Source organism: Juglans regia, chromosome 4, assembly GCF_001411555.2.
Source record: "Juglans regia cultivar Chandler chromosome 4, Walnut 2.0, whole genome shotgun sequence".
Lineage (NCBI taxonomy): Eukaryota > Viridiplantae > Streptophyta > Magnoliopsida > Fagales > Juglandaceae > Juglans > Juglans regia.
Window position 1 is genome coordinate 33,234,246 of NC_049904.1, and position 24,417 is coordinate 33,258,662.

The window sequence follows — 24,417 nt, forward strand, 5'->3', positions numbered from 1 at the left end:
CGAAAGATTCTCTCAATTCTATTAGTCATCTCAACGGGCAAATGGAAAAAAAAAAAAAACGTTGAAATATTAGACAACATACTTTTTTATCATTGTAATTCTTTCCCATCTAGACAAACAAAATATTTTCTATCACACCAACCTCTTATCATTTTTCTCAATCACACAATTTCAAGTCCCCGAAAATTTATACAGGGAGACCACAAAATTAGAAATGAATGATACTGACCCGTTTATGGATGCATTCCTCTAAATCGAATCTTATCCTCGTTTCAATCTAACTGGCAAGTTGTGCATGTTATCAAAAAGGAAAATGTTATAATGTCTCATAATTTATACCTCTTACTATACTTCATTGACGTGGCACCACGTGGCTTGTTAAAAACAAATAAAAAATAAAAGCACAAACATAGAAGAGAGTATAAGAATCTAGATTTTTAGTCTTTATTTTGTTGTATTTTGAATATATATTTTTTGATTTTATTTTTATTTTTAAATAAGTCAAGTGGCACCACATTGCCACATTAAGAAGACAAAATAAATAATATAAATTAAGGGGTATAATAGCATTACCCTATCCAAAATACTCGATCTTTCCTCTAATGTGTTTTTATCAGTCGTTAAAAAACAATATTCAATTATTGATTGGTGTAAGAATGGATCAATTGCTTTGTATTATAGTAGAATTATACCTTCATTGCTCGATTGCCTTCGTTCGAAGAGAGAACTATGCTTAGTTTTGAGATATATGCAGTGAAAAGTGGCTGAATATGTACAATCCACTGATTATGTTTTGATGGCAACACTTTTTCGTTCGATTGACATTATGTAACTAATATATTTAGTTGAATGGGTGAATTCATGTTGTAAATTGGATAAATTTTGATCACTAATAATTATTTTTGTCGAAAAGTGATAAATATACGTAAATAATTATAATATATTATTTAAATCGAAATGACTTGATATTGTATGTCAAAGTTACTTTACGATTAATGTATCACACAATTTACGTTATTTGGTAAGATAATTTTTTATAATTACTTTTTGTAGACCAAACATTTTCTATTTTTTTAATTGAATTAAAACTACTAAAAAGATTGCTCATGTTTCAATATCATTTCAATGGAATCTAGTTATATAGGCTAGTGCATCGTAAGATCAATCGTTAAGTTTGGACATGACTTCGCCTTAACAAGTCGGTTAAGAAACTTTTAAACCTACATAATATATTTCTAAAATGGATCTATTAAGGTGGCATTTCCTGATTGAGCGGTGCTATTATGCTACCTAGGCGTTATCGCTTTGTGTGCCGTGTAGTATAATTTGTACTTTATTTTTTATTTTTTGTATTTTATTTCAAATATTTTTTAAATATATTTAAATATTTATAAAAAATAAAAAAATATCAATATATTAATAATTATTTATTTAATTATTAATAAATTTTATTAAAAATAAATTAAATATATAAACGATTAAAATAAAGAGATAAAATGAAGAAATATACTTTCTTCCTGCTATGAGGTTCAGTTCAACATTTATTTAAAAAAAAATTGTGTGATTGACGTGATATCTTTATTTCATTAAAAAATAATAGTTTATAACATTGAAATATATATTTTTTTGAAACAATAGAAATATAATTTTTTAGACTTCTGTTTGGAGTTTTTATGATCTATGAAGTTGCGATTAAAAAATAAAGTTTGCATTTTATAGGCCGCAAAAAAGGTCTATAATTAATTCTAAACTTGGTAAAAATTACAAACTCTCTTCCCTCTACGAGAGTCCCACTTTCTCCTTTCTTCCGAGTCGGTGACAAATCAACGTGTAAAACATGATTTCCAGAGTGAGAAGCCCAAAACCCTAGGATTCCAATCCAAGTGTCTCGACCCCTATTTTTTCCATTGAAGAATCATATTACAAGACCCGCAAAAACCAAATGGGTCGACCCGAACCCTACGTCTTGTTTGCCCAGACCTTCAACCATCCACATCTCGACGAGTACGTTGACGAGGTAACCCACTCCAGCTTTTTCCGAATTTCGTAGCGTTATATTCTCACATTATAATTTACGACGCAGTTCTTCTGATTCGATTATTTTTTTCTTTTTATTTTTTCAAATTATGTGTAGCAACTTTGTTGATTTATTTTTGAATTTCTTACCATGTTTAGCTTATGTCAAACTGCGGCCTATGCTTAAATTGCTATCTAATGAACCACTGTGCATAGGAAAGTACTCAATACGCTCAGTTTTACTAAGCTGTTGACCATATTATTAGTTGAATGCTGCCTTTTACTAATGCGTTATTCTTATCCAGGTATTGTTTTCTGAACCTGTCGTAATAACTGCTTGTGAGTTCCTCGAACAAAATGCTTCTTCAGCAGCTCAAGCAGTAACGCTTCTCGGGTGTGTGGCGCTTGTAGCTTCTTTTAATATTTAATGGTCCCATTTATCAGTTAAACTAAGATGAACTTGATTCAAACTAACAAGCATGTATTGTTTTTGAAATAAAAATCTCAATGGGATTATGTTAACGTAGTGGTACCATAAATTCTTAGAATAAGAAGTACTAGTTTGATATGTTTTCTGAAAAAATGCTCAGGTTGTGTTCCGCCATTAATATATTGTCACATGGGCGGGTTGGTCTAGACTATTTGGTGATTTTCAATGTCTGATCATATGAAATTTTGCTTAAAAACTTGGGAATATTTGGTTGAATTGACAAGCGAAACTCGTGCCATGCTATTATTGGATGATATATAATAGAGATTTTTTTAATACTGACTATTAATCATATCTGTTTCAGGGCTACTTCACCTCCTTCATTTGCTTTGGAAGTGTTTGTTAAGTGTGAGGCGGAGACAAGGTTTAGGCGCCTCTGCCTGCCTTTTCTGTATTCTCATTCTTCATCAAATGTGCTAGAAGTGGAGGTAATCTGACCTACGTTCTCCTTGCACTGCTTCATTTGCCAATTTAGTTGAAACCTTGCTGTTGTTCTATTTAACTCTGTGATATGTTTTCTATCTGCTTGTTAACTACACACACTTGTAATGTCCTTCAATGGGCTACTTTTACATGATGGAGAAAAGGTACGGAGACTGCCTGAGTGTGCATAAATCTAATATTGAGGAGTTTTGTGAGGAATTCTAAGGGATGACTGGTCCTTCATGTGTAGTAAGTTCCTTTATGAAAATTTAAATTTATCAGCTTTCTAACGTTTAAATACTCACCACCATGTGAGAACTTAGAATTATTGTATAATTAAATCTAGATTGAGGTTGGCCACTTGCTTGAGTAGTGTTTATTTTGACAGTTTTTTTCATAAATGTTCTCCCCAAAAATATGAATTTTGTGCAGACATGGATGTTTATAAAGTGGAAAATGATTTGTGCAGGCCTTGGGCATGCGAGTCCTGCACAATCCTTTTGAAAAAAGGTGGGACTCACCATAAAGGTGGATTTTTTGGGTCCAACTTTTTTTTCAAAGGGCCTGCACAAAGCTTGTTGGCCCGAGATGTATTTTGTGATCAATGTATTATTTTTTCATTTACTTCACTATTGTTGAAAGAAATGTTGGTGGCTGTTGATCAAAATAACATATATAGCAATAAGGTCACTAAAACATGTACACAAGCTGTTTGCCTCAAGAAGTTAATTGAAGAACTTTGTTGAGGTATGCATGTGATAGGATTTCCTGTGCTTGTGAGATCTATTTATTATGGATTGTACTCCTTGAGAAATGAATAGAAGAAATTCATTGTGGTATGAGTGTGATAAGATTCTGTCCTTCTGAGAATCAATTTCTTGTGGATTAGTCTTTGGGGCTTACTTCAAATAAGGTTCAATTTGGGCACAAGTCAGATGATCTATCACCTTGTTCATCTATGATTTTGATTCATCTCGATTGTTTTTTAGAGCATATACTCTGAAGGTTTGTGTTTGGGTGGATTTAGTTGTATATTGAAGCAGTCAATTATTTTGTCAGGCTGTTGTTACTAATCATCTGGTTGTAAGGGGCAGCTACCGCAGTCTAAGTTTGGTTATATATGGAAATACAGCGGAGGATCTGGGGCAGTTCAATATAGAATTTGATGATAACTCGCTGAGAAATTTAGTTAGTTCTGCTGAGGGAAAGCTGGAAGATCTCCCGTTGGCATTGCACTCAACTAACTTGACAATTGAGGAATCCATATCCTCTTTGAATGCTTTGTCCATTCCAGTTGCTCCATTGGATATATCAATTGAGCTCAAGCAATTTATACAACTGTTGTTTAAGATTTTGAGGTTGTCGACACTTGGGGATGCAGTACATACAGTCGTAAAGACTTTGGTTTCAGCAGCCTCTTCATATGTTACATGTGAGTTGCATGATGCTGCAAACAATGCCAAAAATATTACAAGGGGCAAATCAACAAATTTTAAGGAGTTGCTCAGCCTTATTGGTGAGGCCAGGGAAGAGCTTCTTGAGCTCTATAAAGTGCAACAGGAAACCGGAAATGGATCTGTTGACTTGTTGGCTGGATGCACTTTTGTTGATTTTGAGGCTGATTTGGTTAATTCCAAAGAGTTGGTGGATTTGTACAGCAACTACTTCAATTTTAGCAGCAACTCCTCAAATTTTGGACATCATGATCTTTCACAGGTGATTTAAGTACAATCTTCTTCACTCATATATTACACCATGTAGTTACATCTAATTAACATAACAAATAGAACCAGAAAAAGGGATAAAGAACATACACTCTCTACCTCCCTCTCCTCTCTATCAACTTGTTCTGATATTTAATCCTATCTGTTCTGATCTCTTATCTCGAATTCAGAAAGAAAATGTACTTCTGGGGTTGAGTGTGGCTCTCTTCTTGTGCTCCAGTAGAGAGAGCTGCTTTCACTTTGTAAATAGTGGGGGATTGGAGCATCTTGTACACATTTTTGGCTGTGACAAGCCAAATTCCATCACCATCACGTTGCTACTACTAGGCGTTGTCGAGCGGGCTACTCAATTTTCAATTGGATGCGAGGGATTTTTTGGTTGGTGGCCTCGGGAAGATGAAAATGTCCCATCTGGTATTAGTGAAGGTTATAGTCAATTGTTGAAGTTGTTGTTGTTGCAAAAACCACGTCATGATGTTGCTTCTCTTGCAACTTATGTCCTCCACCGTTTACGATTTTATGAAGTTGCTTCGAGATATGAGGTATGCTTTGAGGTTTGCGAGCTTGTGTTTTTGTCGGTGTGTCTCCATAACTTATTTATTGGTATCTTGAGGTAATTTCTCTCTTTTCCAGTGTGCAGTTCTGTCTGTTTTGGAAGGTCTCTCAGCTGTTGGTAGGGTTACAAGAGATACCTTGAACATGCTTATCAGTGCTAAATCTGAACTTAAGAGGCTCCTGGTCAGTGGAATGTTTTATTGCATTTGTTTCTGTTAGTATCTGAGACATGCAGTAGTCAGTACCTTTGCATTCCAAAATTCCGTAGTTTTGTAATTTAAATTCTTGTCTACGTTTATTGACAATTATTAATGCAGATGCTGATTAATTACTTATAAAAAAATGCAGAAGTTGATAAATTCACATGGCCTAAATGAAGACCCCTCTCCAGTGGCTTGTGCAAGCAGATCACTGATTCTTGGTCAAACAGAAGGATTATTGTCGTATAAAGCAACCAATAGCTTGATTGCTTCATCAAATTGTTGTTTTTCAATTTCAGATATTGACTCACATTTGCTAGAACTTATCAAGGTATATCAGTGCACTAGTTCTTCATCTCAAGCAGATCTTGGATATGCATCTACTTATGAATGCATGTTTGTACATGTGTACTTGTGTATGTACAAGTGTGAGCGTACTTAAATGTGTGGATATATGTACAATATATTTTTTTGAAAAGTTTTTGAAATTTATTAGAAACCAAATGGTATGCCCAAGTACACAGGAAGTGTACAAGAAAACTACCTTATCAAAAGGGAAAGAAAAAACCACCAAACTATGCCCTAAACCCACCATGTCCCATCCCACAAAACCAACTACCCCTGCAGATATTATACAACACCAAACACCACAAGCTATGTAATGAACTCCCTATAAGGCCCGGAAAAGCACCACAAACTCCTTACACAAAGCAAAATTAGAACTGAGGACACCCTTGATCAAGCATAGAACACTTCATGGTGTGGCCTTGATATGCTCTCAATCAATCCTCGCTTTAGCTCTACTACAACTCGTACTCCAACAGTCAAATTAATGGAGGAAAGCCTTCTTAACTCTCTACTACACCAGAAGTATACAAGAGAACCCCTATTCAGGAGAATAGTTGTTTTTATAAATTTCAATTTGTTATTGATTGATGGAACCTTTATTCTCCAATTTGTGAGTGGAATTTTGACGTGCAATCAATTATATCTTTAAATGGCCATGAGAAATTCTTGGCGATACTAATATCGAGCATGTTTTTGTGGAAGCAGGAAAGGGGATTTCTCCCTTTGTCAGCTGCTTTGTTGTCATCATCAGTATTGCGGTCTGAAGTTGGACCTGCCATGGACGTATTTGTGGATATTGCATCGTCAATTGAGGCCATAATCTTTTCACTTCTATTTTGTCGCTCAGGTTTTGTTAGTGTACGTGTTATATTTATTAATCTGACTTGCAACTTTTGTGTTTCTAATTATGTGTTTTTATTTTTCAGGCTTAATATTTCTGCTAAATCATCCTGAACTTTCAGCTACAATAATTAATGCCCTACGGGGTGGGGATGACTTGAATAAGGAAGAGTTTCTTCCTCTTCGGTATGCATCTGTTTTAATATCCAAGGGTTTCTTTTGCAGCCCTCAGGAAGTTGGCATGATTGTCGGGGTGCATTTGAGGGTGGTTAGTTCAATTCTTGATTAAACCTACAATTTCGCTGTCCTGTTTCTTGTTTTTTCTGATTCTATTACAGGATTGTTGCCAAGTATAGTGGTTTTTTAATGCTCTGGTGCAGGTTAATGCCATAGATCGTTTACTTACATCAACTCCACACTCAGAAGAATTTTTATGGCTTTTGTGGGAACTTTGTGGCCTATCTAGGTAAGACAGATTCCGTCCTTTGTAAATTTTCAATTTTTAAACCACTTTAATGGTTTGACTTGGATTTCTTTAAATGATTTGCAGGTCTGACTGTGGACGCCAGGCTCTGCTGGCTCTTGGATATTTTCCAGAGGTAGAGATGAGCATGCTATCTTAAGTTATTCATTGTGGCATTTAGAAGTCTTACTGTAGTTCCATTGATGCAGTCACCACTGTACAAGAGATGAACTAGCATCATATAATATTTTCAGGGTTATTTGATGATTGTATTGTGATTGATTTGCCAGATACTTCCCTTGTGCTGAGATATATTTATCAAATTTTCTAAATACTTCAGGTATATCATATCAGATGACATAGGTTTTAATTTGTTTGATATGATATAATTTTCGGGTGCTAGTAAAAGATTAGATGTTAATGAGTTGTCTTTAAGAAGGGATTCAAACCCAGGTCTTTGCTATGATTTCTTTGAGGCTTGGACACATAACCTAGGTGGAATATTTAGTTAGCAGTAACCCTCTCAACACTGGTGCAATTTATCAAGGTAAATAGTTGATAATGCTCTTGAACCAGTTATCACAACATTATTTTCAATTGTATGTAAACATGTTTTTCATTGCAGAGAATCTTGTTAGATGGCTACATACTTTAGTAATATTCCGTAACGCTTTATAATTATCATTTTTGTAGGCTGTTTCAGTTTTAATTGAAGCACTACATTCTGTCAAGGAATTGGAGCCAGATGCCAAGATTAGTGGTAGTCCATTTACTCTGCTATTTTTTTTTTTTTTTTCCTGCTTTAATCTTGAAATAAGAGATAGTACTAATAAGGCATACTTTTCTCTTGAAAGGACCAATAAGTTGTAAAACAAGTTAATTGGGAAAATTAGTTAATAGTAAGAATTTTTTTCTAGCAAGTTCAACCACTCTATGAATACAGTGTTATATACCAGGTTGCAATTAAGTTTCCTGTCTACCTAGGCTATGCCTTCTGCATTTTTTTTTTGTACAAATTTTTTCGATCACTGGTAAAAGAATATTAATGTTTTAAGTGCATAGAAAACTTAAGAATAGATCAGTCAAATGAATTGAAGAGTAAATTTTGATTGATTAAATTTATCAAATTAATGTGTTCTGTTGGACGAGTGTAAACTCAGTTAACATCTCAAACAACTATAGCCAATGCACAAGTTGTGTGCTGGTGTCATAAAAATTGAGTTCAGCATGCATAATTCATCTAATGAGGTTTCTTTTTGATAGGTTAATGCTGTTATAGATATTTAAAATTACTGTTGGTCAGTCAGTCAGTGTTTCATATATTCGTTTGAGTAGTTTTTTTTTAAAGCTTTATGTCTGGTTAATGGTTTGAAATTAAAATAGAACAAGTTATTGTATTAAAAAAATTGAACGAGAAAACAAATGTAGTATAAAACACTTTCCGTTGGGATGTTCAAACTTGTTGAAATGACAATGGAATTTTGGATATCCAGGTGCTGTACCCCTAAATCTTGCAATTTCTCACTCTGCTGCTGAGATTCTTGAAGTCATTGTTACTGATTCAACGGCATTGTCTCTATGTTCTTGGATTGGACATGCTTTAGAGATCCATAGGGCTCTACTTTCCTCTTCTCCAGGGTCAAATAGAAAAGATGCTCCTACACGGCTGTTGGAATTGATAGATGCTGGTGTTGTTTATCATAAGAATGGGGCGGCTGGTCTTCTTCGGTATGCTGCTGTATTAGCTTCTGGAGGAGATGCCCATGCCCCCTTAACTTCAAACACCGTTCTTGTGTCAGATCTGGCTGATGGTGAGAATGCTGTTGGAGATTCTTCCAGCGGTTTTGATGTCAATGCTATGGAGACTCTTGGAAAATATATTTCTGAGAAGTCTTTTGACGGTGTTATGCTGCGTGACTCTTCTGTGGCACAGTTGACAACAACATTTCGAATTTTGGCATTTATTTCGGAGAACTCAGTATGTAATTGTCTGTATATTACTTATGTGAAAATTGTATTATTGACTTGGCTCATTTTAGTTCTTTTGGCTTAGACTGTTGCTGCTGCAATGTATGATGAAGGTGCCACAACGGTTATCTATGCTGTTCTGGTTAGTTGCAGGTTCATGCTGGAGAGGTCCTCAAACAATTATGGTAAGTTTGTTTTTATTGTTTTTAGTGGTTTACTCTGTTGGATACTTTTTTTTGATAAGTAAGAAAAGATGTTATTAATACACGTAAATAGGCAGAGCTCGAGTACACAAGGAGTAAACAAAGAAAGCCTAATTACAAGCTAAGTGCTGCGAAAAGCAGCATAGAAGTCGTTAAAAGATGTTCCGTTTAATACAATAGAAAAAGCCCAAAGTAGCAAGGTATGATAAGAAAAGTCCCTAAATCCTTCCGGTGTGCGCTCCTTGTCCTTGAAACAACGACTATTCCTCGCATTCCATGTGCACTGCATTAGGCAAAGAGGCACCATTTTCCAAACAACCGCGATCTGCCTGTTGCCTTGGATTCCTCTCCAGCATGCCAATAACTCTATCACCCTTCTAGGCATTAACCATGCCATACCAAGCCTTGTGAAAATTTCATCCCATAAAGCCATAACTACGTCACAATGAAGAAGTAGGTGATCTACTGATTCACTGTCATGTTTGCCCATGAAGCACCAATCTATTAAGTAGAGGCCACGCCTTCTCAATTTGTTGATAGTCAAAATTTTCCTGTGAGATGTTAGCCAACCAAAGAAGGTCACTTTGAAGGGAGCATTACTCCTCCATATGCACATCTAAGGGAATGCTTTTTTTTTTTTTTTGGGGGGGGTGCGTAATACCTTATAGAAAGGATTGGCTTGAGAAGTTTTTGTTCCCTGTAGATGTCCAAAGCAAACGATCCTCTCCATCTGCATGGAAGTTCAGCGCGTATTACGCGCTGTAGAAATCAACAATATCTCCCATTTCCCAGTCCTGTGCCACTCTAATAAATCTCATTGACAATTAAGTGGAGTCAGAGGAGAAGGCCATATTATCAGCAACTGCGGTGTCCCTATCGAACGCAATCATGAAAAGAGGGAGAAAAGTGATATTCAAAGCAACATCGCCACACCAAGTGTCGTGCCAAAATCTGACTTGTGTGCCCATACCACCGCGAACTTGCAGTTAGCAAGTAAGTCTTCCCAGCCATTGCAAATAAATTTCCACACCCCCGCGCCATGGGCCCCTCTTACTTCATTAGAGCACCAGCCTCCCTAAATGCCCCCATATTTAACGTTGATAATTTTCCTCCAAAGGGCATCTCTTTCCCTATGATATTGTCATAACCATTTTCCTAGGAGAGCCTTGTTGAAAGTTCTCAATTTACGAACCCCAATCCACCGTTGGACAAAGGTGTGCATACCTTATCCCACTTGATCAAAAGGAATTTTTTCACGTCCTCAAAATTGCCCCATAGGAAATCACGAAAAATCCTCTCCAATTTATGCACCACACCTGCAGGCAAGGGAAATAAAGATAGTAAGTATGTGGGGAGATTGGAGAGTGTGCTCTTAATTAAAGTGATTCTGCCACCTTTGGACAAGTAAAGTCTATTCCAATCCGCTAGTTTGCATTCGATCTTCTCAACAATCCCATCCCACATTGCCTTGGATTTATGAGGGGCTCCTAGAGAGAGTCCAAGGTACTTCATTGGCAAGGATGACACCTTGCAACCCAAAATGGCAGCCACGTTGCTTAAGTTATTAACCGAGCCAACTTGAATGATTTCAGATTTTGATAGATTCACCTTGACACCGGAGACAGCTCCAAAGCAAAGCAAGAGGGCTCTCAGGGAGCAAATCTGATCGGGTCTGGCTCACAAAAAATCAGCATGTTGTCAGCAAAAAGTAGATGAGAGATTGAGGCCTCGTTTGTTTTTTGAGATTAGATGAGATAAGTTGAGATGAAAGTTGAAAGTTGAATAAAATACTGTTAGAATATATATTTTTAATATTATTTTTATTTTGAAATTTGAAAAAGTGGAATTGAGATTTGAAAAAATTGAATTGTTTATTATATTTTGTGTGAAAATTTCTAATAATTAGATGAGATGAGTTGAAATGAATTGTGAAAACAAATGAGCCCTGATAGACTACCATGTGAGGAGCTGCCTACAGAGAACCCTGAGATGAAGCCCCTATGCGCCATCCCTTTCAACATTCTACTCAGAACGTCCATTACTAAAATGAATAGGAGAGGGGATAAAGGGTCCCCTTGCCTTAAGCCCCAAGAACTATTGAAGAAGCCTTTAGGAGTGCCGTTAACCAAAACAGAGAATCTAACTGTTGTGATACAATGTTTCATCCACTGGCACCACCTTTCCCCAAAGCCGTACCTGCCAAGTATATACACCAAGAAATCCCAATTTACATGATCAAAAGTTTTCTCCATATCCAATTTGCATAGGATACCTGGAATGCTGGCTCCGACTCTACTGTCAAAGCATTCATTAGCAATGAGGACCAAGTCTAGTATTTGCCTTCCTTTTACAAAGGTGTTTTGGGACGTCAAGATGATCTTCCCCATGACTGCGCTCAACCGCTGGGCTAACACTTTGGAGATGATTTTGTAAACCTTACTCACCAAACTTATGGGACGAAAATCTTGCACCTCCACCGACCTTGCCCTTTTCAGAATAAGGGTGCTAAATGAAGCATTGAGGCTTTTCTCAAATTTCATTAATGAGTGAAATTCAAGAAAGACCTTCATGATGTCCTCCTTGACAATGTCTGAACTAGCCTGGAAGAAAGCCATTGTGAAACCATCTGAACCCGGGGCCTTGTCTTTTTCTATCCTCTTTAACACTTTAAGCACCTCATTTTCTTCAAACGGTCTCTCCAAGCAAGCTGCACTTGGTGGATCAATAGAATCGAAAATCAGCCCATCGACCTTGGGCCTCCAATGATGTTGCTCCTTTAGGAGCTGGTCATAATAGTGGACAATGTGATCCTTTATAGCTACTTTGTCTGAAAGAACCCTCCCTTCCGAATGAAGAACCTCGATGGCGTTGGTTCTTCGATGGGAATTAGCTATTCGATGAAAAAACTTTGTGCTCTTATCCTCTTCCTTCAACCAAAGGACCCGAGATTTTTGTCTCCTGGATAACTCCTCCATGAGTGTATTTTTTCCAGCTTAGCTACTACAACAATTTTCCTTGCCTTCTCATCAACCGGGAGGGCCTATTCACCTCTTTTTCCTCAAAATGCTGCAATTCCTGAAAAAGGTTATTCCTTTGGTCATTTAAGTTCCCGAAAACTTAGCCCCAAGGGGTTGACCCAAGTGGTGAAAGTCTTAGTTTTGAGGTATCACTCCCTTCAAGGTCTAAGATTTAACACCTCATGGGTGCAAACAATCCTTTGGGGCCACACCTTTTGGTGAAAAGCTAGCGATTTAACCAGTTCCATATAGTGTTACTTCCGAGGGTGTGGTGCACGGGATCGGGGTTTACTCTGCATGGGTAGGTCCGAAGGGCCCTGCCTTGGAGATGTTCCTCGACATAAAAAAAAAGTTTCCAAAAACTTTCGTATTCCAATTTCTCAGGTCATTTTTCATGGCTTTAAGTTTCTCGGCTATAACAAAACTGGGAGTACTCGAGATCTGATATTAGGACCACCACGATCTAATCTTATCCGTAAACTCCTCTACCTTCAACCACATATTTTCAAATTTAAAGTATCTCCGCCTCTCAAGGAGGCCCCCACAATCCAATAAGAGTGGGAAGTGGTCCGAGCAAAGTCTGGGGAGGCATTTTTGGCATAGGTTGGGAAAGTGTGCCTCCCAAGAAAGGGAGACAATGAATCTGTCTAGCCTAGACCATACCCTCCCATTAGACCAAGTGTAGTCGCCCCCAGCTAGAGGTAGGTCAATCAAATCCAGCTCGAAAATTAAAGCTGAAAAGTCGGCCAAAGCTTACCTCGAGGTAGAAGCCCCTGACCTTTCATTCAAAAACCGAGTGATGTTAAAATCACCTCCGATGCACCACGGGCCATCCCACTTGCTACACAAACTAGCGATCTCATCCCAAAGAAGCTTTCTATTGTTGTCATCGTTAGGCCCGTAAACTCCTACAAATCCCCATCCATAACCATCATCCAAACTTGTGAGAGAATATGCTAACGCAAACTCTCCAATAAACTCCTCCACCAAATCAACTATTCTCTTGTCCCACATCACTATGATGCCCCGTGAAGCGCCCTTTGAAGCAATGCTAGTCCATCCCGCATAAGGACAGTTCCATAAACTACTTATTATCTTCTTGTTAACGTACTTCAATTTAGTCTCCTGCAAACAAATAATGACTGCCTTTTAATCCCCTATTAAGTTCTTCACTCTAAGGCGTTTGTTCGAGTTATTCAAACTCCGAACATTCCATGAAAGGATCTTGGGCTTCATGGGTCACCTAGGTTTGCCCTATCATTATACCTCCCCCTGCTAGCGCTTCCTTCCCTTGTTTCATAATTTATGGAACAAGATAGCCTCTTATGCTCCCTTTCTTTTTTAGAAGCAGATCTAACTATGAGGGGCTGTCTTGCTTCAATGGCCGTAAGTAGCGCTTTAAATTGATCCTCGAATCCTTCACAGGAGATCCCTATTCAGTGTCGGATTTCATTGACCTTCTTTAGTACCCAATTTGACTATGGATCAGTCCACATAAGTAGGGGTGATCTCGGTCCGGTCCGGTCTTAGGCGGTTTTGTGGACTGGACCGGACCTATTTGGTCCAGAGATTTTCCACCCTGGACCGGACCGAGTAATGTATAGGACCGGTCCGGTCGGTCCATTCGATCTGGACCATGCCCAAAATGGGCCATTCAACCCATCTAAATCTAGTTTTTTTGGGCCAAATTTCAATTATTTTCGGCCCACTTTAAATTTTGTAGATTTTTTAGCTAACAATACTAAAAAAGAACTTAATCTTGAAAAATACAATGATAAAAGAAAACTAATCTATATAAAAAACTAGAAAAAAAAAATACGAAAGTTATTATAAATTACAAATTACAATCCAAAACTTAACAACTTAACATATAATGGGTGCATGGCATGAAGACCATATTTTCCAGCAATATGAAGATGTTCCTGCATAGAAAGAGATAGAGAGAGTATAGAGGAATTAGTCGTAATGAAACTCCATGTTTATCCATTCATTTGTTTTCTTAAAAACCCAAATCTTTTCATAATTATACTATCACACCATATCAAAATAAAATGAAAAAGGCGTAAACATCAGTATAGTTATTATAACTTATAATAGTTATATAGTTAGTATAATATAATACTTATAGTATAATATAATACTTATATTATACTAAATAACTATAGACTATACCCATACTAATAGTAATAGTAATACTATATATTATACTAATAGTGATATTAATATTATATATAGTTATAGACTTATTAGTAACATATTAAGTTAACTATACTATTAGTCTGTTATACATATATTATACTACAATTCTTATAATATATTAATATATACCAATCTTGGAATATATATTATATAATAATACATTGATTCTAAATTATTACTAATACTATATACTGTATTATGCTATAACTCTCATATTATATTAATATATACTAATACTTCTTATCAAAAAAATTATATTAATATATATTATATACTAATACTATATATTATACTATTATAGTGTTACTGTTACTACTACATATAGACTTAATAGTGTCTGTATATATATACAAAAACTCTATATGCAGTTATTTTTGCATACTCTTTGCACACTCTACTAATGTGTTTGGCCGTGTCACTTTTTTTAATGTAAAATAACTGTTTTGGCTAATTACATCAGTGAAGTACGCAAAGAGTCCACAAAAGTGACTGTATGTAGCAGAACTCAAATATATATTATAATGATATAGTGATACTAATATTATATATTATATAATAATACATTAATACTATAGACTTATAATGATTAGTTATTATGAATCATGATTAGTATAACTATATAATAGTATCAGTATTAGACTATTAGTAATATAGTATAGCTATATATTAGTAATATTAGTTATAGTGATTTAGTATAAGATATAACTATATTAGTATAAGTATAACTATAGTCTATATTAGACTATTAGTATTTTTTTTTTATACCATATTAGAGTCTAGAGTCTAGAGTCTAGACTATTAATATAATACTTGTATTAGTATAAATATTACTATTAGTATAAAATTATAAATATTAGTATTAGTTAATAATTACTTAATGGTGAGTTAGTGATATGATTAGGTTAAATGAAAATTATATAATTAGTATATATAAATTATAAAATATATATTTTTTTTAATTTTCATTCAGTCTGGTCCGGTCTGGTCCGGTTCGGGGTGAAAAACCCCTGGACCGTGGACTGGACCGAATGAATTTGGTCAAATTTGGACCAAGACCGACCGGTCAGTTTTTCTGGTCCGGACCGTCTGATTCTCACCCCTACACATAAACACTGGAGTTAGAGAACAAATAGGACTAGAGTCATCCCTGGGGTCCCCCAGTTCAGAAAAGGGAACAATATCTCCGGACGCTTTGCAAGCCAAGTATAAATCTGACCTAATTGATGGCTCGTTGTTTGAGAGTGCCTCATCTTTAGAAATAGTCTCCTATTCTTCTTCCACCGTACATAGAACCCTGGAAGGGATCTCAGTTGTTGCCATCATGAGTGGTCCCTTGCAAGAGGGTCCTGGGCCCTAGGTTGCTGCCACCGTTGAGTGAGGATCATGGGTCTTGGAGGGAGCCTCTAGAGGTTGTGAGAGTTGGAGTCCAGTGGGGGCTTCGACATGAGACAGCCCAGGTGAGGCTTCCACCTCATCGCGGCTGTTTACTCCCTCCAAGGCTGAGAGATGGTCCAAGTTACAAACTGTGGGGACGCCTGAGGAGGATGGCCCACTCTATGTCGACGACGAGCTTCCGATGGCTTGAGAATAGGTGGCAACTTCATTTTGGGCCAACCCTAAGAGCGTTGTCGCCACCGTGTCCTTTAGGAGCTCTTTGTTTGGGCCACTAGGGTCATAGGGGGTCGTCGGCGTTTTCTGTGATGCTGGAGGGGTAGTTGACGTGGTGGCCAGTGGGTTTGGGGCTCTCGAGCCCGAGGTGGATGAGACTCGGGCCAGAGATGAGTTCGTTGCCCACCAAACAAAGTTGGTGGGCCTAATCGATTCTCCACACTTTGCAGGCCCAACCTGTGTTGGTGGATGAGAGTCAAGCCCCTTTTTGCTTAGGCCTCGTCTAGCGGGCGCTCCACAGCCTCTACCTAAAGTCTCCATAGCCCTTACCAAATTCACCTCGGGCTCTCTCTTCTTCGCAGGCTCCTCATTTTGCACAAGCCCACTGCCTTGGCCCATAACCTCTCGTAAGCCCAAGTCCACTTTCCTCATCAGTGCAAAGATCTCCTTAGATATGCCTGACAAATGGCCTCTGACAGCCCACAACGCCCCTTCTAAATCTCCCATTGTTGCACCAGAAACAGAGGCTCCCCTACCACCCATGTCAGAGGTAGGCTTGCTGTTGTGATTTCCTTCATTGCCAAGCCGTGTATCCTTCACCTGAGCCCTGTCGGCCACCACGGCAGAGTCATTCCTTGTCGGCAAACTCAGAACCGAGGTGTAGGTGGCGCCTTTGGAGGGTAGAAATCTCTCTGCCTCCATGTCCCTAGCTGTCTTCCTTCCCTTTTGGAAGCTAGCAATTTTTCCGAGGTGGTAAGCAAAATCCTCCCAACCACTGCCCTTCAAGCCTTTAGGGACAATCCCATCCACAAGTTGCCAAGTGTAAGTAGGGCTGTAAAAATAAACCGGAGAGCCGGAAAACCGGCTTGGACCGGTTGGTTCGGTCCGGGACCCGTTCTTTCATTTTAAAAACTAGTCATAACCGGTTTGGTCTCGGTTTTATGTTTTCTAGGACCGGATCTGACCGGTTCGCATATTTTTATATTTTTAATATTATATATAATTTTTATAAATTATAATTATATATGAAATAATGTTATATTATAATATATAACAGAAAATTTTAATTTTAATTTTAAACATGAACATTTATTTGATCATATGTTTTAAATATAAAATATATATTAATTACATTTTATGGCTTAATAAATTCTCAACATATTCCTTTTGATAAATATATTAATAATACTAATATACATTAGTATATTAATTACTATATTATCACTAACATATAGTGATATTACTCTACCAATAGTATTACTATATACTAACTATATACTAATAGTATTAGTGTATTACTAATATCTATATATATTAATATATATAAGTATAAGAGATTAGAGATTTAATATATATTAAAAACTGGAAAATCTGACCAAACCGGACCCGGTAAAACTGGAAGTACCGGTTTAGGAGGATAACCGGTGCGATATTGGTTTTTGAAAATGTTATACTGGTTCGATCCCAAAATTTGTCTAAAACTGGACCGGTTACACCCCCAAGTGTAAGAAACAACCCCTGGAGTTAACGTGTCGTTGAATGGTGCGGACTTCATTCCCCATCCTTGTTTGCATGAAGAAATTTTCACGTCGACAAGAGGCTAACTCTTCTTCCACCATCTGTACCACCCATGTAGCCAATGCCCTACTTAAGACGATAAACGTAGCCATTCTTCTACTTCTTTCAGTGATGCGAACACTACTACCACCCTCCAACAAGAATGCGAAAGATTCTTCAATCGTAAACGCCTTTCACCCTCCATGTGGTGAAAGCAAAGATGACTCACTCAAGGGTGAGACAGCACTAGATTCTTCATCATTACGTTCAACCACAACATTACCTTGCTGGGGCTTATTTGATACTCTGTTGGATACTTGCCAGAAAAGGGTTTCTTATATGGGATTGTGTGTGTGCATGAAAACTCGTGGAAATATTTTTATAGGAGAAATGCTAGACGTACAAAGAGAATTACAAATGTCTACTTACAAACTGACGTATTTTAATATGGTACGTCAGATTGTAATTGTTTTTATTATAAAGTAGATTTGACACATCAAGCTGTTACTTTGTAAGCTTCATTTTTGTAATATTCTTTGTAGGCCAAACATTTCTCGTATATTGACACATATACTTAGGTACCATGAGCTGCTATCTGTGTTTTTTTTTTTTTAAATTTTTGTCCAAGACCATATTTGATGCTGTTATGCATATAATTAATTGAATTTCTTTCACTGTTGTTTGTAGTGCAATGAGGTTGTTGTTATCATCTTTTGTTCCTTGGAATTTTATCATTCTAATAGTTAATTTATTTGCATTATAGCGGGTCCTTGGCATTGTAATATCATATACTTTTCATAGTCTCGGCAGATGTCTGCTGTTTTTGATCATCATCCTCTTGTTTTCTCTTGAACAGATTACCTTGTTGATGAGGGCACAGAGTGCAATTCTACATCAGATTTACTATTAGAACGTAATCGTGAGCAGAGCTTAGTTGATCTTTTGGTTCCTTCTTTGGTGTTACTGATCAACCTTTTGCAAAAATTACAGGTATGTCTTTTAAGAATCTGGCTTCTTAATTATGCACAGCTCCCTTATCTACTGTGGCCGTTTTAGGAATTTTCATTTCTTAGCATACATTTAATATTATTTCCTAGCAGTTCTTATTTGGAGGACTCCTTACCTAATTTGCCTAGCCATTGGGACAGCCCTGCATGTGACATAGGTAGTTCAAAACCAATTTAACAAGCTTTGTTAAGTGGAAACTTCTCTTAATTCTGGCCTCTAAGATGGAGCCATTTTTTTTAAAAAATAATCGTGGAACTGTTTGACTATCCTTATGTGTTGAAATTTAAAGGTTACATGAACCCAACACCTAGAACGCAAGTCGTTGAGTGAAATTGGCTCTACATAACATAAATAGACTAAGCTCTTTTCGTCTGATAACCTCTAGGATTTAAGCACTGTCCTCGCTCTAGAGCAGGTAAGTTTATATGGTGCTGCAAGAAAAGGTGTTTATGTGAGAATGTTGCAACAGAAATGGGTGACTGATGAAATTGTAGACCTGTTCAGATGCCGGGCAGTTGGTTTTTCATAATAATTAACCGAGAAGTTTAGGGTGTCTGCGTGGTCAGTTGCTGTCAAGTTCCGAGGAGCGTGCTGATAATGAACCTTTTTCCTCAGTAATCTTATTTAATGTTGCATGCATGGGATTTTCTATCCAGATCAAGGAGTGTGGAGGATTTCCAGTATTTGGTGTATAATAATATTCTTGTTCAGTGCATGAGATTGGCCCCTTTCTTTTGATATCGTCTTTATCTTTGGTCTGCCACTATTCTTTGTTCTAATGATTCACTGGGTGTAAGGTGCCAATATTCTTCAGACATGTAATACTTCAAGACTGCCATTGTGGCTACATAAGAATTGGCCTGGCTGATATGAGACTAGTACTTAATAGTTTTTATTGTATTTCTTCTTGTATAATCATCTTATTATCTTTCAGGAAAAAGGAAATTTCTTCTGGTACAATTGACTTTTCTGTTGTAATATTATGACTTTCATGACGTTCTCTACCTATACCAAAGTTGTGTTTGAATAGAATTTGTTTCGTTGCCATGCCTATAGGAAGCTAAGGAGCAACACCGAAATGCAAAACTAATGAATGCCCTTTTACGATTGCATCGAGAAGTAAGGTAATTTGGATTTTCCTTCTGTTTGCATTTGAGAGCTGTGGCGATGTTGTCTGTATATGATTTAGTTTTTATTTTTTACTTTGTAGTCCAAGGCTAGCTGCATGTGCAGCAGACCTGTCCTCTCCTTATCCGGATTCTGCACTTGGTTTTGGAGCCGTGTGCCATCTGATTGTGTCGGCACTTGCTTCTTGGCCAGTATGTGGTTGGACTCCTGGCCTTTTCCATTCCTTGCTTGCCAGTGTTCATGCTGCTTCTTTCCTGGCCTTGGGCCCAAAAGAAACGTCCAGTTTGCTGTGTCTTTTGGTATGCAAGTTTTCCATTCTCATATAATGTCATTGATGCTATGATTATAAGTACGCAATGATTTTTTTACGTTGTCTTCTTGTTGACTGGATGAGCTTGAGTGTTTTTTATTCTCCATTCTGGTTCTGTTTTTTAGCTGATATGTTTCATATGCTTTTTCCTGCATTGTCAATTCGTTGACTGGCATTTTGTGATGGTTGACTAGTTTTATTCTTAAATCTCTTTTGTATTGCAAGAATGATTTATTTCCTGAAGAAGGTATCTGGCTTTGGAAAAATGGGACGCCCTTGTTGTGTGCATTTAGAACATTGGCCATTGGGACTTTATTGGGGCCTCGGAAGGAGAGACAGGTCAACTGGTATCTAGAACCGGGACATGTTGAAAAGCTGCTTAGCCAATTGACACCACAGCTTGACAAACTTGCCCAAATTATCCAACAATATGCTATATCTGTATGTCACTTTCCTCTGGATTAGTTTTTTCTCTCCTCTGACACTGTTGACAAAGGGTGGAATTGGATTCGGGGTTCTGTTTTTAATTCTTTTTTTTAATAGGCATTGGTGGTCATTCAAGATATGCTACGTGTTTTAATAATTCGCATCGCTTGCCAAAATGCTGAGAATGCTTGTGTACTTTTGCGACCCATATTCTCATGGACTCGTGCTTGTGTTTCTGATTCCTCTTCTCCATCGGACATGGATGCTTACAAGGTGAAGATTATCTTTCACATTACAGTCGTGTTTATCTAGCCTGGTACTTCTACTTGTAATTCTTTTTTCCCAATTTTCAGGTTTACAAATTTCTTGATTTTCTTGCTGGCTTAATGGAGCATCCCTGTGGCAAGGTTTTCTAATCTTTCACTAGTTTTATTGTTATTTTTTTACTATATATGGGGTTTTTTTATCCTGTGTTGGGTTCACTCACAATCACATTCTTTTGCAGGCTCTATGCTTGAAGGAAGGTGCTGTTCAGATGCTCACACAAGTGTTGGAGAGGGTTTTTGATTCCATTGATTTGGACACAAAACATATTCCAGACAGTAAATATTCAACTAAATGTGGGTTTACTTTGATTAGTTGGTGCATCCCTGCATTCAAGTTCATCTCACTACTTTGTAATGCACGAACACCCAGGCAATACCCGGGCAGACCCAATTTGTAAGTAGTAATGTGTTTTATATTCTTTTTTTTTTTCTTTTGTATATTTGGTGAATCTAACCATATAAATTTTAAACTTATTGATGGGTTTGTCAGGTGCAATTTTGAAACCTTGAGTGCTGAAGACTTTTTACTAATTTTACGTTATGTCCTCAAGTTTTGTATGGTAACTACTTGTTCCTTTCATATAAATGAAGCTCATTTTTCTAAGTTCGTGCTGCTATATATATGTTGTAAATTATTTTATAGAAGTTTGTGTTGTAAAATGCTTTTCTTTTGATTGTAAAATGTCAAAGATCACTATCAGTCATTGGATGTTTGATTGTTTCCAGGTCCTACCGGTTGGAAAAGAGTTACTTGCATGTCTTGCAGCCTTTGGTGAATTGGGTTCTTGCAGTGAAGGTCGAAGTGCTCTAGCGGCTATTTCCTTCCATATTCAATCTGATTTTCAGGAACTCGAATTAGGGAGAGGAGATGAAAGGGATGGCAAAGATAATCTTCTTAGTGAATTTGAGTGGAGAAGGCACCCCCCTATGCTAAGCTGCTGGAAAAAGTTGTTAACATCAGTCGATACCAAAGATGGTTTGTCAACGGATGCAATAGAGGCTGTTGACGCTTTGTTTTTGAGTGCTGTGCGCTTTTGCATTGATGGGAAAAGGTGAGTTCTTTTATGCATTATGAGGAGAGGTGGTTTTGAGTGTTTGTCTATAGACTTGGATTTACGTTGACAAAAGGTTTATCGCCACCACTTTGTTGCTTGCATTTATATTCATTAATTTGTCATTTTGGTGACCTTAATATTGTTTGCTTGCCCTCTTTCTTCTGTATTTATTAGCAATTTTTATTAGTCAACCTAAGAAAGATGTTATGTTCTGTGCAATATTCTTCACGGCCCAAACTTCAAGTTTTGTAGTGATTAGTTTTCATACATTTGATTTGTTGGGTTGTAGACAGTGACTTGCAAATCTATAGCTATGTAATTGTAAGTTGTTAGTGGGCTCATCGGTGTGTAGCATGTAAAAGCTACCATTGTTCGTGGTTGCTTGTAGGGGTAAATCAGTCCGGTCCGGGAGAGTGGGGGTGATGGACCTTCATTTTCCCAAACACCCATAGGGACCGGACCGGATCAGTAGCTATCGGTCCAGTCGGTCCGGCCCAATTATTTTGTTATTTTGTTTAATTTTTTTTTACAATTAAATTAATAAATAAATTATTTAAATTACTAAAATTAAAATTAAGTGAATTATTAATGTGGATTATATAACTAACTCATTAAAAAAATATTTAATTATAATTATATTTATGATGTCGATAGTTACTACTTACTAACTTATACTTTACTCTTTAGAATGCATAATTATTAATAATGTCATACATTTTATATATGGTTAATGAATATTAAATAATTTCATTGTACATAGATTATTTATGCTTGCTTGCAACTTAGGTATTTAAAAAAAATCACCTAATTACTTTAATTAAGTGTAAATTGTAGAGTATGTATGAATGTATGATGTATTAACTATTGACATATAATGACATAAATTATCACATGATTTATGATTTATTATTAATTGATAGCATATATTATTTTATATTTTATATGATCAATGATAATAAATTAGATGAAAATTACATCATTAACTTATATAATTACTATATAAAAATAATATATTAAATTATTAAAAATATTAAAAAAAATATATATAGGGGTTCAGTCCGGTCTGATCCAACCGACTAGTACAATATTCAGTCCGGTTCGGTCCGGTCTGGACCAAATTTTGTACACCCCTAGTTGCTTGAGTTCTTTATCAAACTAGTGTCATGAAATTTTTTTCATAGCCTGCCATATAGCCTACCAATGCCATTTATAGCATATCGTAGGTATGGGATTCAAACTATGGGAAGGATTGTTGGTTGAGAAAGGTTACTGCTTCTTGTGTTGTTGTGCACGTGTTTATGCATGTAACCTTCCTGTGGGATAGAAAATTACGTAGCATGAAGTTATTAGCTGTTATATCCAGTACTTCAGAGCATAATTAACGTCAGGGGTATATACATAGACAATCAACTGTTTGGAGGTGTATATTGCATTATAAACTGAAGCAGTGGGGTTTTGAAGATGAATTTATGGCATTACTCACAACAATAGAGGCTGGATATGCACAATCCAATCCATCCCTTAATTCGGCTAAAAAAAGAGAGAGAACTCTAGAGGCTTATGTGGGCCATGAAAGATGAAGGTGGGGAGAACTGGAGAAGAGCTCTAACTGGGGGCGTCTCAAGGGGGAGGGGTAAGATGGTTGATTTTTTTTTTTTTTTTATAAGAGGTAAGATGGTTGCTTTATGAAGCCAAAAATAATATCATGAAAAATAAAGGAGCAATGAGTATAATAAACGGCTCCAAGTTAGAAACTTTACTTCGTCAATGGAAGGGTGATATTATTTACTTACATGAGACCAAATTGGAATTCATCACAAGGGAATTAGTTCGGGGCTTATGAAGAGGTCAACATGTAGGATGGTTGTATTTGCCATCGAAAGGAGCATCTAGTGGCGTCCTAATTATGTTCGATAAAAAGATGGTGGAAAGGGTGGAGGAATATGTGTGTGAGTTCACTGTGGCTTGCTCTTGTAGAAGACGGTTTCCAATGGGCATTCACTGGAATTTATGGCCCTAATGTTGATTCGGAGAGAAGGTCATTGTGGGAAGAATTGGCAGGACATCTTAGTTGGTGGGAGTTACCAAGCTGCATAGGGGGCACTTCAATGTAACTCGCTTCCCGAATGAAAGATCGGGTGTGTCCCACATCATTCCTGCCATGTGGGAATTTTCTGATTTCATTTCTAATTTCATTTGAGGAAGATAAAGTCGGTAAAGAAATCCGTGGCATGGCTATTGACAAGGCCTTGGGCCCTGACAGTTTTACCATGGGTTTCTTCCAAGCTTGTTGGGAAGTGATCAAGGGAGACCTTATGTGGGCCTTCCAAGATTTTCATACTAATGCTAGATTTGAAAAAAATCTTAATGCTACTTTCCTAGCACACGTTCCCAAAAAGACGGGGTCTGTGGATGTTAGAGGCTACTGTCCCATTAGCCTTGTGAAGGGGGTTTCTAAGATCCTTTCTAAAGTGTTAGTGAATCGATTGAGTATGGTGATGGAAAAGTTAATTTTGAAGCCGCAAAACGCATTTGTCAAAGGTAGACAAATCC

At 36.9% G+C, this 24,417-nt stretch overlaps 1 protein-coding gene across 2 annotated transcripts in view; it reads left to right on the forward strand.

Moving 5' to 3' along the window:
• Positions 1-1,777: 1,777 nt before the first annotated feature.
• Positions 1,778-24,417, forward strand: part of LOC109013523 (protein virilizer homolog) — a 29,679-nt gene continuing 7,039 nt past the window's right edge. For both annotated transcript variants that reach the window (XR_001999593.2, XM_018995644.2), the window contains exons 1-23: positions 1,778-2,017; positions 2,322-2,410; positions 2,811-2,934; positions 3,989-4,645; positions 4,824-5,195; positions 5,287-5,391; positions 5,557-5,739; positions 6,462-6,603; positions 6,683-6,864; positions 6,977-7,062; positions 7,147-7,195; positions 7,753-7,819; positions 8,553-9,037; positions 9,113-9,212; positions 18,468-18,601; positions 19,676-19,743; positions 19,830-20,046; positions 20,283-20,498; positions 20,601-20,756; positions 20,837-20,890; positions 20,989-21,203; positions 21,300-21,369; positions 21,536-21,861. Coding sequence is in view for 1 of the 2 variants with exons in the window: in XM_018995644.2 (XP_018851189.2) it covers positions 1,943-2,017; positions 2,322-2,410; positions 2,811-2,934; positions 3,989-4,645; positions 4,824-5,195; positions 5,287-5,391; positions 5,557-5,739; positions 6,462-6,603; positions 6,683-6,864; positions 6,977-7,062; positions 7,147-7,195; positions 7,753-7,819; positions 8,553-9,037; positions 9,113-9,212; positions 18,468-18,601; positions 19,676-19,743; positions 19,830-20,046; positions 20,283-20,498; positions 20,601-20,756; positions 20,837-20,890; positions 20,989-21,203; positions 21,300-21,369; positions 21,536-21,861 (4,172 nt within the window). In the remaining variant the exon portion in view is untranslated. The remainder of the gene's footprint in view (positions 2,018-2,321; positions 2,411-2,810; positions 2,935-3,988; positions 4,646-4,823; positions 5,196-5,286; positions 5,392-5,556; positions 5,740-6,461; positions 6,604-6,682; positions 6,865-6,976; positions 7,063-7,146; positions 7,196-7,752; positions 7,820-8,552; positions 9,038-9,112; positions 9,213-18,467; positions 18,602-19,675; positions 19,744-19,829; positions 20,047-20,282; positions 20,499-20,600; positions 20,757-20,836; positions 20,891-20,988; positions 21,204-21,299; positions 21,370-21,535; positions 21,862-24,417) is intronic.